The sequence below is a fragment of the Gorilla gorilla genome, chromosome 12 (genome assembly GCF_029281585.2).
Source record: "Gorilla gorilla gorilla isolate KB3781 chromosome 12, NHGRI_mGorGor1-v2.1_pri, whole genome shotgun sequence".
NCBI classification, from domain to species: domain Eukaryota; kingdom Metazoa; phylum Chordata; class Mammalia; order Primates; family Hominidae; genus Gorilla; species Gorilla gorilla.
The window spans coordinates 132,896,525-132,910,514 of NC_073236.2; the positions used below are offsets into that span (position 1 = coordinate 132,896,525).

The window sequence follows — 13,990 nt, forward strand, 5'->3', positions numbered from 1 at the left end:
TTAACCATCATCCATCTCTCTATCCATCCATCCACCTACCCATCCATCTACCCATCCATCCATCTAGCCATCTAACCATCATCTACCCATTCATCCATTAACCATCATCCATCTCCCTATCCATCCATCCACCTACCCATCCATCTATCCATCCATCCATCTAGCCATCTAGTCATCATCTACCCATTCATCCATTAACCAACATACATCTCTCTATCCATCCATCCACCTACCCATCCATCTATCTACTCATCCACCCATCCATTTACCCATCCATCCAACCAACCACCCACCCATCAATACCTAGCCATCATCCACCCATCTATCCATCTAACCATTATCCATCTATCCATCCACTCTCATCCATCTATCCATCCATCCATCTACCCATCTAACCATCATCTACCCATTCATCCATTAACCATCATCCATCTCCCTATCCATCCATCCACCTACCCATCCATCTATCCATCCATCCATCTAGCCATCTAACCATCATCTACCCATTCATCCATTAACCATCATACATCTCTCTATCCATCCATCCACCTACCCATCCATTTATCCATCCATCCATCTACCCATCTAACCATCATCTACCCATTCATCCATTAACCAACATACATCTCTCTATCCATCCATCCACCTACCCATCCATCTATCTACTCATCCACCCATCCATTTACCCATCCATCCAACCAACCACCCACCCATCAATACCTAGCCATCATCCACCCATCTATCCATCTAACCATTATCCATCTCTCCATCCACTCTCATCCATCTATCCATCCATCCATCATCCATGCATCCATCCACCCATTCATCCATCCACCCACTCACCCACCCATCTCTTTATTCATCCACCTACCCACCCATCCACCCATCCATCCATCTAACCATCATCCATCTGCCCATCAATTCACCAGTCTATACCCTTCCATTCATATACCCACCATCTACCCACCCACCCACTCATCTGCCCACTATATATCCATCCACCGACTATACATTCTTCCCTTCATTTTTCCCTCATTCTTCTTTTCCACCTCTTCCTTTCCCTTCCTTCTCTCTCTCCACCCTTCTCCATCTAAACACCCAAACATCCATACACCTATATATCCTATTAACTAACAAGTTTCCTCTCAGCAGCCACCCTGACCCAGACACTGCACTTGACGCTGCAAATACAGAGGTGCATACATCTTGGCCCTCGAGGAACACCCTGTCTGGCAGAAAAAGACCAAGATCTAATCAACTGATAACAAGACATTCTACAGAAACTGCCATCAGGTTCCAGGGGTGCAGCCCCACACACCCCCGCCATGTGAGTGACAGACACCATTTGCTAGGTGAAAGCAGGGTTTCCAATGGCAGGTGGCTGAGATAATGGAGACAAGCAGGTTGTTACTACAGAAGAAAGACTGGAATAGTGCATTTCCGACGAGAAAACAGAAAAGACACAGGCATGGTGCATCAGAGAATGACCTGGCCCCCTGTCCTTCCTGGAGTCTAAAGCCCAATACTGACTGTTACATATTTTGATTTTTGCTTGAAAACATGTTTATCCCTAGTTATGAGTAAAGGCCAAAAGAAATAAGCCTCAAATGCAGACATGCCATCATCTGAGTCAGGCGGCATGGCTGGTCAAAGAGGCACAGAGCCTGCTTTCCAGCCAGCCTCGCCATTCGCAGAGTCCCAACCCAGGCAGGCAGCCTGCAGAAATGAGAGCGAAGACAGGGCTAGACCGCCACCTAGTGTTCAGTGTGGCCAGTAAATGCAAGCACCGGCACATGGTTCTCATTCCAACTCAGCCTTCACTTCTCCCTGGGTCTGTTTTCTCATCTATAAAATAAACAAATGAAGTAAAAGATCTTTATGGGCCATTATCAGCCCTAAAATATGAGACTCTACTAAAGCATCCCAGATGTGTGGAAGAAAGTATACCTCGACTGAGATTTCTCCTGAAAATCAACACCAACACATACACACGTACGTGCATATGTGTATAAATTAGATTGCATTTAATAAAGTATGCCACATTGCATTTATACATTAGATTGTGCTAATGCTGGGAATCCATGCCTGCTGCCCCGTTGGCTACGTTCATTTGTCTGAACAACATATCAACGGTGGAACTACCCAGTGTGAATTCAGGTTGTGCTTTACTGAAATCACGTGCACGCTGATATGCAGAATGCATAAAACATGCAGTAAGCTCTACCCTATTTGAAGGGAAATTTTGAGCAACCTCGACTACCTGGCACACAACTGTCAGTCTTGAAAGAGCCACACATTCTTTGCAGTCAAAATAATGCCAAAATCCTGGACCAAATGATCACATTCTTAGCCAATCACACACCATCTTCGCTTTTCACTCAGTCTACCTCGTCTCTAAATTTGCCTGCTGTTTGAGAAGCTGGGTTACCCAACGTATCGCCAATTGGTGACAGGCAGATGCAGGTATTGCCAGTTACGCAGCCAGCAGTAAAAAAATGAGACAGGAAGCAAATATCACAAAGCAGAAAGAACACACTGTGTGTGTGTGCTGTGGATGTGTGTCAGATACTTGATCACAGAAGGCAGAGGGATGGCTAAACAGTTTCAGGCTCCAGAGAGAACCCGTACAGCACAGCTTTGTTCGTACTGGCAAACCCTAAGATTTAAAGGAACAGTTACCCCTTCCCATGAAGTTTCTTAGATGTATGCTACTTAAAGCCAGAACATTCTTTCTGCAAACCATTCTAAGTTCCCATGCACAGCCCGGCACCTCTCATAATAAATGTCCGACCCAGGTTCATGGGACGAGCCAGTTGAAAAGAAACTGACAAGGTTCTGAATGGCTGCCCCCAGAGAATTCTTGTACAAACCACATTCAAGGGCTTGGAAAACTAAGCCAAAATCTGAGATCTGGTAAGGTGAATGGAACACTATTAACTCACTGAAACTAGGTAACTGAAGGTGGCACAGACAAGTTCAGAATCACAGTATCATATGTGATCCCTGGATTATAATCCAGTCTAATTTTCTCATTTCACAGATGCAAAATCTATACCCAAAAAGCTATTCCAGAGGTCCAATATTTGTTTAAAACAGACAGAGCTTAGCATCCTGGTGTAAGTACAAGAGATAGATCGTGCCTATTTCACTGATCTCAGTGAGAAATACCCTTAGAACAGTCACTGCATGTGGCTTCCAGGACATAAGCATTTCTGGAAGGAACGCCTGGTCCTTCGGCTCAGTCTCTGAAACTATCACTGTGCACCCCTCCACGGATGCATGTGAATACAGAAGATCAGTAATCAGCTGGCTTTTGTAAATACCATCCTTTGGCTAAAAATGAGCTCTTTATCAGAGATGGACTGGGGTAAAGAAAGTCTCCTTTCACTTCTCAGAAAAGGAAGAGCTGGTTTTGGGTAAGATTCTCCCTTGTCAGATGCTGATGTCCTAAGGAAGTAAGATTTCTCCAGTGAAAATGAAATGCTCCTCCACACGATGGCTGATTTCTGGGATAGTGCTGGAAAAAGGCAGGCAAGCACTTCATGCAATCGTGTGTACAGCGAATGCACAGGAGGGCAGATGGACAGGGCACAGGTGCGGCTCATAGCACCCACACTCACTCCAGCAACCGCACAGTCAGTCCCACGTGAGACATCTGCCCACCCTGCGGTCTTGCATTCGCGGCCACTCTGCTGGTTTTGATGCTCATTTACTTCAAAAGGAGACTCTGCTATACTGAATAAAAAATGTATCACTTGGGATGAAACAAACTGTACAATAACTTTATGCAACAAAGACAATTCTTCCTTTACAGCACTGTTTTCCGTTTGACAAGAGTGCCAGGTAAGATGCAAGTGGCATATAAAACCTCTGCTCCCGTAAAAAATAATGAAAGCAGCCTGCAATCTCAAAGAGACACGTTGGAATTCCCCCAAATCTCTTAGAATAATCTTACTGAGCTTCACATCTAAAGGAGGAAGAACTGGGGAGAAGGAACCTTTCAAAATGACCCTGAAAGTTGGGAATCACAGGACACTGAATTCAGGGCATGTTCTGAGTGCTCCTGAGGTTTGAGTGGAGCAAGCCCCTATGTGACAGAGAAATGTGTCCCCAGGGAGCCAATGAAACCTGACTCGGGCAAGAAGTTCTAACCCACAGCAGGGTCAGTGACAGAGGGTGGCCCAGCTGACCCATTTGTAGGACGGGAAAGCAATTTGGTGGGTCAAGATGAGGACTTTAGTAAACAGAGCAGAACAGAAAATGCAAGAGCACAGAGTGGGTAAGTTATGTCGATGTGGGTGTGCACAGGGATGTTTTATGGGTTACAAGGTACTACACTGGTACATGTCTCCCTATGGGCTACAGTCAAGTAAGATTCCAAAGACGCTGCTCAGCACGTGCTGTGGCCTGGGCTGTTTAGAGACACGTAACGGGAGAAGCAGGAGCTGGAGCAAAGCCTTAAAAATGGATGGGAGGGATATAGCTTGACAGGGAGAAGGAACAAAACAGGGCAAGAGAGAGACACAGGAGTGGAGAAGGCAGAACAGCAGGCCATCCTGAGCGGGCTCCTCTGAGGCCACAAGGCTGGCAGATTCTGCTTTGCAGAGATGAAGATGACAAGGGAGGCCAAATGTGGAGGACCAAGAGGCTCAGCAGAAGTCTTCAGGTTATGCCCCATGTGAGCATTTTATTCTGCTGCTCTAAAACCTTCTCTGGCTCCCTAGTGCCATACAGACTTAAGTCTACAGCATGACACCACACCCTCTCCAAGTCCAATCATGACTCTGCCCCTAACTTCCCATCAGCTGCACTCCCGAAGGCTCCCCAGCCGGCCCTGCAGTGTCCCACTCTGTGCCTCCGCTCACACTGTCCTCTCCTCCTTCAAAGCACTTTCTGCACCATCCAGTATTTAGGACTTTTATGGTCTCATTTAGGTGCCACTCATTTCATACTATTTTTCTTGAATATTCCAGCTTGCTGAATTATCAACAAGAAATAATTCTTGGCTTCTAATGTCTCACCCTGCCTTGCGATCGTATGAGTTTCCCACAGCCTGGCAGGTGCACGTGCCACAGAGGCACCTGGTGCTACCGGGTGTCCTTCACAGCACTGCACTTGGGAGCACGCCCAGTGCCGTAGCAGCCCGGAGGAAGGACAGGGCAGGGGAGATGCCGGAAGCCTGAAAACTAGGCAGGAGGTGGCAGAAGCGAGCTCTTTACACGGACTCGTTTCCAAAAGGCAGACAGAGATGAGTCCGAGCAAAGCTGGGGCTCCTAAGGAGGGTGGGCGTCCACTCAAACGGCTGCACGCTGTCGCTTGCTGCAGCTTGACACTCCTGGCTGCTCTACTTCCCCAAACACTATTGCTCCAAGTCCCACCGCACTTTTGTGAACTATAACTTTTTTTTTTTTTTTTTTTTTGAGACAGAGTCTTGCTCTGTCGCCCAGGCTGGAGTGCAGTGGCATGATCTTGGATCACTGCAACTTCTGCCTTCAAAGAAAGGAAGAACTATTAGGTGTCATTAGAGAGGTGGTGTTACTCCTGTCCCTCCCTAGGAGAAACAAAAACAGTTCTTCCTGTCTTTGAATGGGGACGAACAAGCTCCAAGTCATCCACTTCCACCTTCTCCTCACCAGGAGCAGAACCAGAAAATAAAGCAGCTCTCATGGCTCCTGGGACGGGGACACAGCAACCCTTTGCTCCCTGCCCGGCCCCTGTGAAGTTCCCCATGTGTAGAAACCCGCTGAAGGCACGAGGACCACTGGCCCTGTGGAGAGGGCCGTGAGTCAACACCCACGGCCAAACAGGTCATTTGCGATTTTGCCCGTGCACTACTTCCAAAGATAACTGTGCCCCAGGCACAGGACCAGTGCCAAAGAGGTTACAAAGATGAGCAAAACAGGTCCCTGCTCCCAAGAGCACTTTTCTGTATCCTAAGAGATAAGACGCAGGTGAGCATTGGGCTATGACCAGAGTGGGGTGGGGCCACATGGGAGGGAGGGCTCTTCTTGGATGACAGTCACGCACAAGAGACTCGTGGAGGAGGTCACACCTGGATTGGGCCACAGAGAGGGTTAGAATGTGGATGTGCAGAGCTGGGCAGGAACAGGAGAAGTAGAGGAAGAGAGTGATGAAGACCAAGCTGGCAGCAACGGCCAGGGCAAAGGAGAGAGGCAGGGAAAGCACGGGCGCTGCAGGCCAAAGTTCAGAGTGAGCCAGGAGGAGCAGGGAAGATGCGGCTGCCAAGACCCGTGCTCAGGCTGTCCCAGGTTCCCAGAGCAGTGGGCCTTTGGCAGCTCCAGGGCACGATGGCGTGAGGATATCTGACTGCCAGCCCCAGCTGAGGCCCAAGCCAGCAGCCAGATCAAGCACCAGAAGCATGGGGCACGGGCCTGCAGGGGCTCCTGCCCGGCTTCAGAGCTGCCCCAGCTGACGCCACGTGGGCCACACATGGGCTGGCTTGGCTGAGCCCTGTTCACACCACAGATTCCAGAGCAAAATACATGTGAGGATGGTAAGCCTGAGTATGTGGGAGGCTTGGCAACCAGCAACAGCCAGCCAGAGTCCCTGTGGAAAGCACCTGCTCTCGCCCGGAACTCACCTTCTCTACAGGGAAACTGCCAGAGTTGGGCAATGGTTTCCAAGTTCTCACCAAGCTCTGACTCAGTTTCTGCCAAGGTGCACACAACAGCATCCACTCACACGGTGGCTGTGCAAATGCCGGGCCCCCCCCGAGTCAGCACCCAGTCACCCCCTACCTACAGCCCAGGGAAAACCAAGTACAGAAGAGGAATGCAGCCTCCTGGCAGTTTCTATGCTGCGTGGGGAGGGGGGTGTAGGTGTTGTTATGGGTTGAATCGTGTCCTCACAAAACAATATATTGAAGTTCTAGCCCCCTAGTATCTCAGAATTGACCTTCTTTGGAAACAGGGTCTCTGCAGATGCAATCAAGTTACCATGAGGTGATTAGCGTGGGCCTCCATCCCATACCACTGATGTCCTGATAGAGAGGGGGGATTTGGACAATGACGGAAGACGAGGTGGAGACGCACAGGGAAGAGGCAGCCGGAGGAAGACGGAGGATTGCAGCGACGCACAGATCTGTCCAGGAATGCCGCAGATGGCTGGCGAACCACAGAAGCTGGACAAGGCCGGAGGGACTCTTCTGCAGGTTTCAGAGCAGGCAGGGCCCTGCTGACACCCCGATTTCAGAATTCTGAGCTCCAGGACTGAGCCAATACGTTTCTGCTGTTCTGAGCCACCCAGTCTGTGGCGCTTTGTCACAGCAGCCTGAGTAGAGCTGCAAGGGGCGAAGATTCCAGCAGAGCTGCAAGGGGCGTGGATTCGAGCAGAGCTGCAAGGGGCGTGGATTCGAGCAGAGCTGCAAGGGGCGTGGATTCGAGCAGAGCTGCAAGGGGCGTGGATTCGAGCAGAGCTGCAAGGGGCGTGGATTCGAGCAGAGCTGCAAGGGGCGTGGATTCGAGCAGAGCTGCAAGGGGCGTGGATTCGAGCAGAGCTGCAAGGGGCGTGGATTCGAGCAGAGCTGCAAGGAGCGTGGATTCAAGCCGTGCCGGGCCACGTGCAAAGAGAACAGTCAGAGGAGCTCAAACCAACTCTCTAGACCAGAGGGCAGTACACCATGGCCCGGGGGCCAAATCTGCCTTCATCATCTGTTCTGTTTTGTTTATCCATACAGCTTTATTGGGACATAATTCCTGTGCCACGCAATTCAGATCAAGTACACACATTCAATGGTTTCCAGTGTGTTCACAGAGTTACGCAACCATCACCACAGTCACTTCCACCTGCCTGTGTAAACAGTTTCACTGGAACACGGCCAAGGTAACTCACTGACGTACCATCGGCTGCTTCTGTGCTGCCAGGTGGAGTTGACAGGTGCAGCAGAGACCTACGGCCCGCGAGGCCAAGAATGCTCAGCATCAGCTCTCTGATGGGAGGCGTGTCTTATCCCCTGCTGTGGACGCCCACACGCTCTGCCACGTGGTCGGCATTTAAGATTGTCCAGGAAGTGCAGCTGTAGGTGGACCTTTCCCTCGTCCTGGCAACTGCCTTGAGACTGAGTTTCTCCATCTTCTAGATGAGGCTGACACACGTGCCTCAGAGGCTCTCCTGAGAAATGTCGTGAAGGAGTCACAGACTTGAGCCCTTCACGCCTCTCGAGGAGCAGGCAGGGAGCAGCAGCCAATGTGCCTCCTGCCACTAATCCCTCAGCAGCTTCCCACTCACCCAGCACAAGATCCAGGGTTGCTCTGTGGACTGCCAAGCCCTAAAAGGGTCTGTCCCTGCCATCATCTTTGACCATCTCCCCATCACATCACCTCTAGCTGATTTATTAGGTTCTGTGTGCTTGCTGGTTTATCATCTCTGTCCCTAAATAGAACGTAGGTTCCGTAGAAGGACACATCTGTCTCACGCACCACTGTATCTCCAGCTCCTAGAGCAGTACCCAGCACACAGTAGGCTATAAATATGTGTTGAAAGCACAAGTTAATATTAACCAACACGAGGGCCCTTTATCAACTCCAAAGACTGCACAGGCATTACCACCTAGGGCCAGGGTCCCCAACCCCTGGGCCATGGACGGGTAGCGGTCTGTAGCCTGTTAGGAACCAGGGTGCACAGCAGGAGTGAGTGGTGGGGGTGGGGGGAGCAAACGAGCAAACCTTCGTCTGTATTTACAGCTGCTCCCCATTGCTCACGTAACCGCCTGAGCCCCACCTCCTGTCAGATCAGCAGCGACATTAGACTCTCGTAGGAGCACGAACCCTGTTGTGAACTGCGCATGCGAGGGATCTGGGTTGCAGGCTCCTTATATAAGAATCTAAATGCCTGATGATCTGTCACTGTCTCCCATCACCCTCAGATGGGACCATCTAGTTGCAGGAAAACAAGCTCGGGGCTCCCACTGATTCTACATGATAGTGAGTTGTATAACTATTTCACTATATATTACAATGTAATCATGACATAAATAAAGTGCACAATAAATGCAATATGCTGAATCATCCCAAATCCATCCCCCTGCCCAGTCTGTGGAAAAACTGCCTTCCACGAAGTGAGTCCCTGGTGCCAAAAAGGTTGGGGACCACTGACCTCGGAATTTTTCCACTCCTTCCTTGTTATCCATTCCTGTTACTACCTTGCTTATCTCAGGGCCTCAGGAGAAAGCTCTTTGTTAAGGGCTAGGCAAGGATTACCTAAACACGGTCAGCAGGTCACGACCAAGGCCATGAGTCCCGTGCAAGTGATCTGAAGTCTGATGCTGAAGACCCATCAGACAATGAATGTGATGCGCGTTGACATTAACTTTGGGCCAGGGCTTCCATAAGGATAAGCCTATACCAGCAAAAACCAGCAGGAAGCACATCTACTAGCTCTTTCTATCCAGGAGATCTTCGTCCTATAGGCAAGTCTGGAAACACTAAAGATATACATACACACATACACACACACACACACACACACACACACACACACACACACACACACACACACACAGTCTCTCTCTGAGATCAACCTTCCAGGCAAATCACCTCCTACCTGTGTCCGATGCCAGATCACAGATGCCCGGGAGTGGCCCAGCTTGTTCCGGCAGGGTCCCTTATCATAGTGTATCAGAAGGAAATCATCCTGTGAGGGGCAGAGACAGAGATGGCGTGAACGAGTGGTTCCTGCTCAGTTCGGTGAGTATCACGGCCATTGATGCATTTCTTCTCCTATGCTCATGATAAGTGGAGACATGAGGGAGGTGACACAGGGGAGGGCACGCATCCGGGAACACCTGGCCACAGCCACTGGAGGCCCAGGCCGCTCCTCCCCAGGGCCTCCCTTCATCACCCAGCAGCCCTGGACAGCACAGCCTCGGGCTCTAGAGGGAGCTTTGGACCAGACTTCAGGCCCAGCCCAAAGAAGGGCCTCCCCTGCACAGTGGCTGGCTTCTGAGCTTGTGGGAAAGAAGGGATCTCATAGGGACACAGGGCTACTGAACACGCAGGTCACTGCTGCTCCAAAGAGCTCCTGCTGGCCCCGGCTGTGTGTGACTCCACCAGAGTCCCTCTGCCCTGGCATCTTCCTGTTGCAGTGACAGGGCTATTCCTGGGATTGGATGATTTTCTTTGTTGCTGACCCATCCCCCTCCATCAGGTCGGGCTTCTCACCTACAAAGTGCTTCCTCTCCGCTCAGGCCACTTTATTTTCCTCATGATTCAAGATCCAGCCCGGGGAGCACTTTCTGTCTGCATCTTCTCAGACTATCCTGAGTGGGCAGCAGTTCTCTGCACTCCAGGCACACCTGTGGACGCCTCGCTCCAGGCGTTCTCCACCCCACCTCCATCTCCTGGAGCTGGGACCCTCACACATGTTTGTCTCTCTAAGTGTGTTCCCCAGCTCAGCGCTTGGCACCCAGATCTCAATGACTACCCACTGGCGTGAGGGGAATGGCATTTCTATACCGAGCCCTCTATGCCTCCAGGACCAGGAGGCGCCGTTTTCAATCCTGATCAATGAAGGAAATGATGAGGCACATGGTGCCACGGAGGGGCAAGCCTGTTGATTCATTTAAAGGAGGCTGTAAACAGACAGCTGCTTTTTCAGAAAAGAACAAATAAACACAGGGCCCAATGCGCCTGAGGAAACAGGAAGTCACTCTTCCGAAAACCAGGAGGAGCAGGACAGGGGTCATGGCCTTCTGCTCCTTTCAATCAACTCTGGTAAGATAGTTTGGGGGCTGCAGCCAGACTTCCTCTCCTTGTGGGGAGGACACCAGCCTTGAGTTTCCTCATTTTTGGGGTCAAGCCTCCTGGTGTCTGAATGCACAGTGAATGGAGGGCCATCAAATCCTGGCTGTTACAGGTGCAGTAGCAAGAGGATTTGGCTGGGGCTGGAGTCCCAGCTACCACTGTGCGCCTCGCTTCTGTGCCCAGATGCTCCATCTGTGAGAGGAAGGGGAGGAGCAGGCAAACACAAAGCCACTTCTGGCCACACCTTTCTCCTCTACAAAGCTATTTCTGTCCACCTCCACCACTGCGAGCTCTCTCCTCCTTGAACTCTTAACCGAAATTTCCTTTGCGCTGATATTAATGTACACACCACTGAGATGAGCTCATTCTCCATTTGTGTGTCTCCATTTTCCAGACTGCCTCTCACACTGTCTCGCACTGCAGGCTCTTTAAACGTTTTTGAATTTGTCTTCTGAAATGCAAATCAAATCCTGTGTACTACCCAGTTGAGAAGTGGTTACTGATCTCTGCGAGCAGACCTGGACAAGCCTGGCTGCACATCCGAGTCACCTGGACAGCTTTTGGAAGCTGAAGATACTGACTCCGAGGTCTGAGGCAGGGCCCAGTCCTCAGGCTCCCTAAGTGATTCTGATCCATCCTATCCTTGGGAAGCACAGGCCTCTGCTGGGGGCCAGGCCCCTGATCTGGTACACAGGGGCCGTCGTCTGGGCCGCACCTTGTCTTTCCAGCATCTCTGGCCAGGCCACGTATGAGTTCACATCCTCTTTCATCGTGCCCAGGTCTTTGGTAGTAACCCGGCTCAGCACATTCTGTCCTCTCTGGTGAACAAACTCACTCAGCCTTCAAGTCCTCAGCTACCCCCAGGCCCCCAGACCCAGTAACCTCCTGACTCCTCCTTGGGGCCGCCAGGGACTTTACACCCTTAGCCATGCAGCCTCCTTCATAGCAATGTGTCTGGATCGTGCCTTATGGGGCTCGTCAGGGAGATGACAAGCTCCTCAAGGTCAAGAACTTCACCCCCCACCCCGCCCCCCCGCCCTCATCTCACCAGACCCGCATGGGGTCCAACGGAGTGGAGTTGCTGACACGCAGCCAGATTTCATGTACAAAATGAATGTTTTTTTAAAAAGCACTTTTCTTATCCCCTGATAAAAGCACTCAAATATGGTTTCACAATATAGAAATGATTGACTTGTGATTTTTAGTTTATTGATGAAGCCCTGAGGCATAACAATCCCAGCAGCTGCAGGAACACAGATCTATTTCTGTGATAGGGAATACTTTCCTCCTATTGTTCAGAGAAGTTCCATTAAACTCCGGGGTGGGACGAAACAATGGTGCATGCTCCGGGAAGCTGCAATCAGGGAGAGGGTTGGTGAAAGAGCAAATGCCCCAGGGCAATTCTAGCACCTTCAGCTTTAAAATGTCCACTGGAACTCTGCCTTGACACAGCCTGATCTAACACAAAGATGTGGTTTTTAGAGTTTGAAAGATCAGGGACTGATGGCTGATTCCCTTCCTCACTAGTTTGAGAAAGATAAACCTCTCTGGCCTTCCTCATTCCGACTCACAGAAATACTGTGTGTTAAGGGAAGCAGGTATCCAGAGCAAATTGTATAATGCTGATCTGGAACAATTACCTCAATAAACATTAACTATCTACTGCCAAAACATACGTAAAAGAAAGAAACTGCACATGTCCCTTTTTACAGTAAATAGCAAATGTTGGGCCAGCACTGATAGCTGAGAAGCAGTGAGGATTCAAGGGGAGATGGGCTCGGCCAGGGGCAGATGAGGAGAGGGAAGCAGGGGAGGAGAGGCAGCAAGGACCACGATGGGGAGGAGGCGGTCTGAAATATTCATAACTCCTGGATGTCTGTATGTGCCAGAAAGCACGCTTGGGGGAAACAGGAGAGAAAAGCTCCGTGGCAAGCCCTCCTCTCTCCTCTGAGTGCTCTTGGCTGGATTCAGGCCGTGCATTTATGTGCTTGTCCTAAATCACTGTTAATGTCTTTGGTAAAGGGCTCCAACAGTAGACTCCCTCTCCTTCACATCCGCTTCCTCTGGCCACAGGGTCATTTTTCTTCATGTACAAAGAAAACATAGGAAACTCTGCACGGCCATGAGGATGATGTCTCTGATGGAGGAAAAGTGCAGCCTGGTTCCTCTCCATTAGCAAGGGGCGGAACCTGCTTTAGGGTGGAGCTGGACAGGGAGGGCCTTCCTCAGGGACTAGAGCAGACAAGACACACTTCTGTGCTGGAAGGAGAAAAACAGCAGCTTCCCTCCTAGTCCCTGTCACTTGGTCCAAGCAGCCTGGGGAAACCAAACTTCTGTCAGTCCATTTCTAATGCAGCCCCCAAATGATCCGCATGGGGCTCTGTGACAAGGTGTAGGAAAACTGACTTTTCACTTTCTTCCTTCTTTATGGAAAGTTACAAAGAGTAATAAATTGCAGGCCAGATATTAGATATTATATCATAACTCAATGATCAGTTTTCCAAAAAAAAAAAAAAACTGGAATACAGCAAAATACAAAAATAAATAAATAAGACCTTGAAGGCCCTAAAAAACTTGGTAAGACTTCAGATGCCACTCCACAAATCCCCTTGGGGACCTGAGCTAAAGAAAATTCATCTTGCCACGCTGATTCATTAAACTTGCCTAGGAAGTAAAAATGAAGCCTCAGGATAGAAGATGGTGATATTTTACCCAGATGTGGTCAGCTGCATCACGTTCTACTATTAATTTAGTAATTTAAAGTTCATAAAGAGACAACAGGCCTTTCAAAGGAACAATTCCAAAAGAAGCAATCTAATTTTTTAAGGTAGCCTTTATATTACAGACCTGTTACCATATGTAATAGTCCATCTAAAAGAGACACTCATTTTCTTCTAGACAAATCTCTCAGCCTGTGCTTCATTCCACTTTGCCCATTGGTCTGAACCACTTCTCCTTCACCTTGGAGGCCTGAGGTGACCCATCTCAGCCATTGTGTGCCAAGCTGAACTGCTCTGAGATAGCCCCATGGTATGAATGCTTGCCCAGAAACACTCATAAGAAAGAACAGTCTCTGGACAGATGAATGCTAACATGGGAAGCATGGACTTGCTCTGACTGTCCGCCCTGCCCCGCCCCCCGCTTTATTTGAATGAGACCTGAATGGCTTAATACTATTATTGGATGGACTGGATACATTCATCCTTGCTGTGCAGAACAGACATAAATAT

General features: G+C 49.8%; 1 protein-coding gene across 8 annotated transcripts in view; it reads right to left on the reverse strand.

The window, feature by feature from the left end:
* The window catches only part of RNF144A (ring finger protein 144A), a 535,340-nt gene that overhangs the window by 413,084 nt on the left and 108,266 nt on the right, over positions 1-13,990 (reverse strand). For all 8 annotated transcript variants that reach the window (XR_010130072.1, XR_008677175.2, XR_008677172.2 and 5 more), the window contains one exon: positions 9,562-9,651. Coding sequence is in view for 4 of the 8 variants with exons in the window: in XM_055378728.2 (XP_055234703.1) it covers positions 9,562-9,651 (90 nt within the window). In the remaining 4 variants the exon portion in view is untranslated. The remainder of the gene's footprint in view (positions 1-9,561; positions 9,652-13,990) is intronic.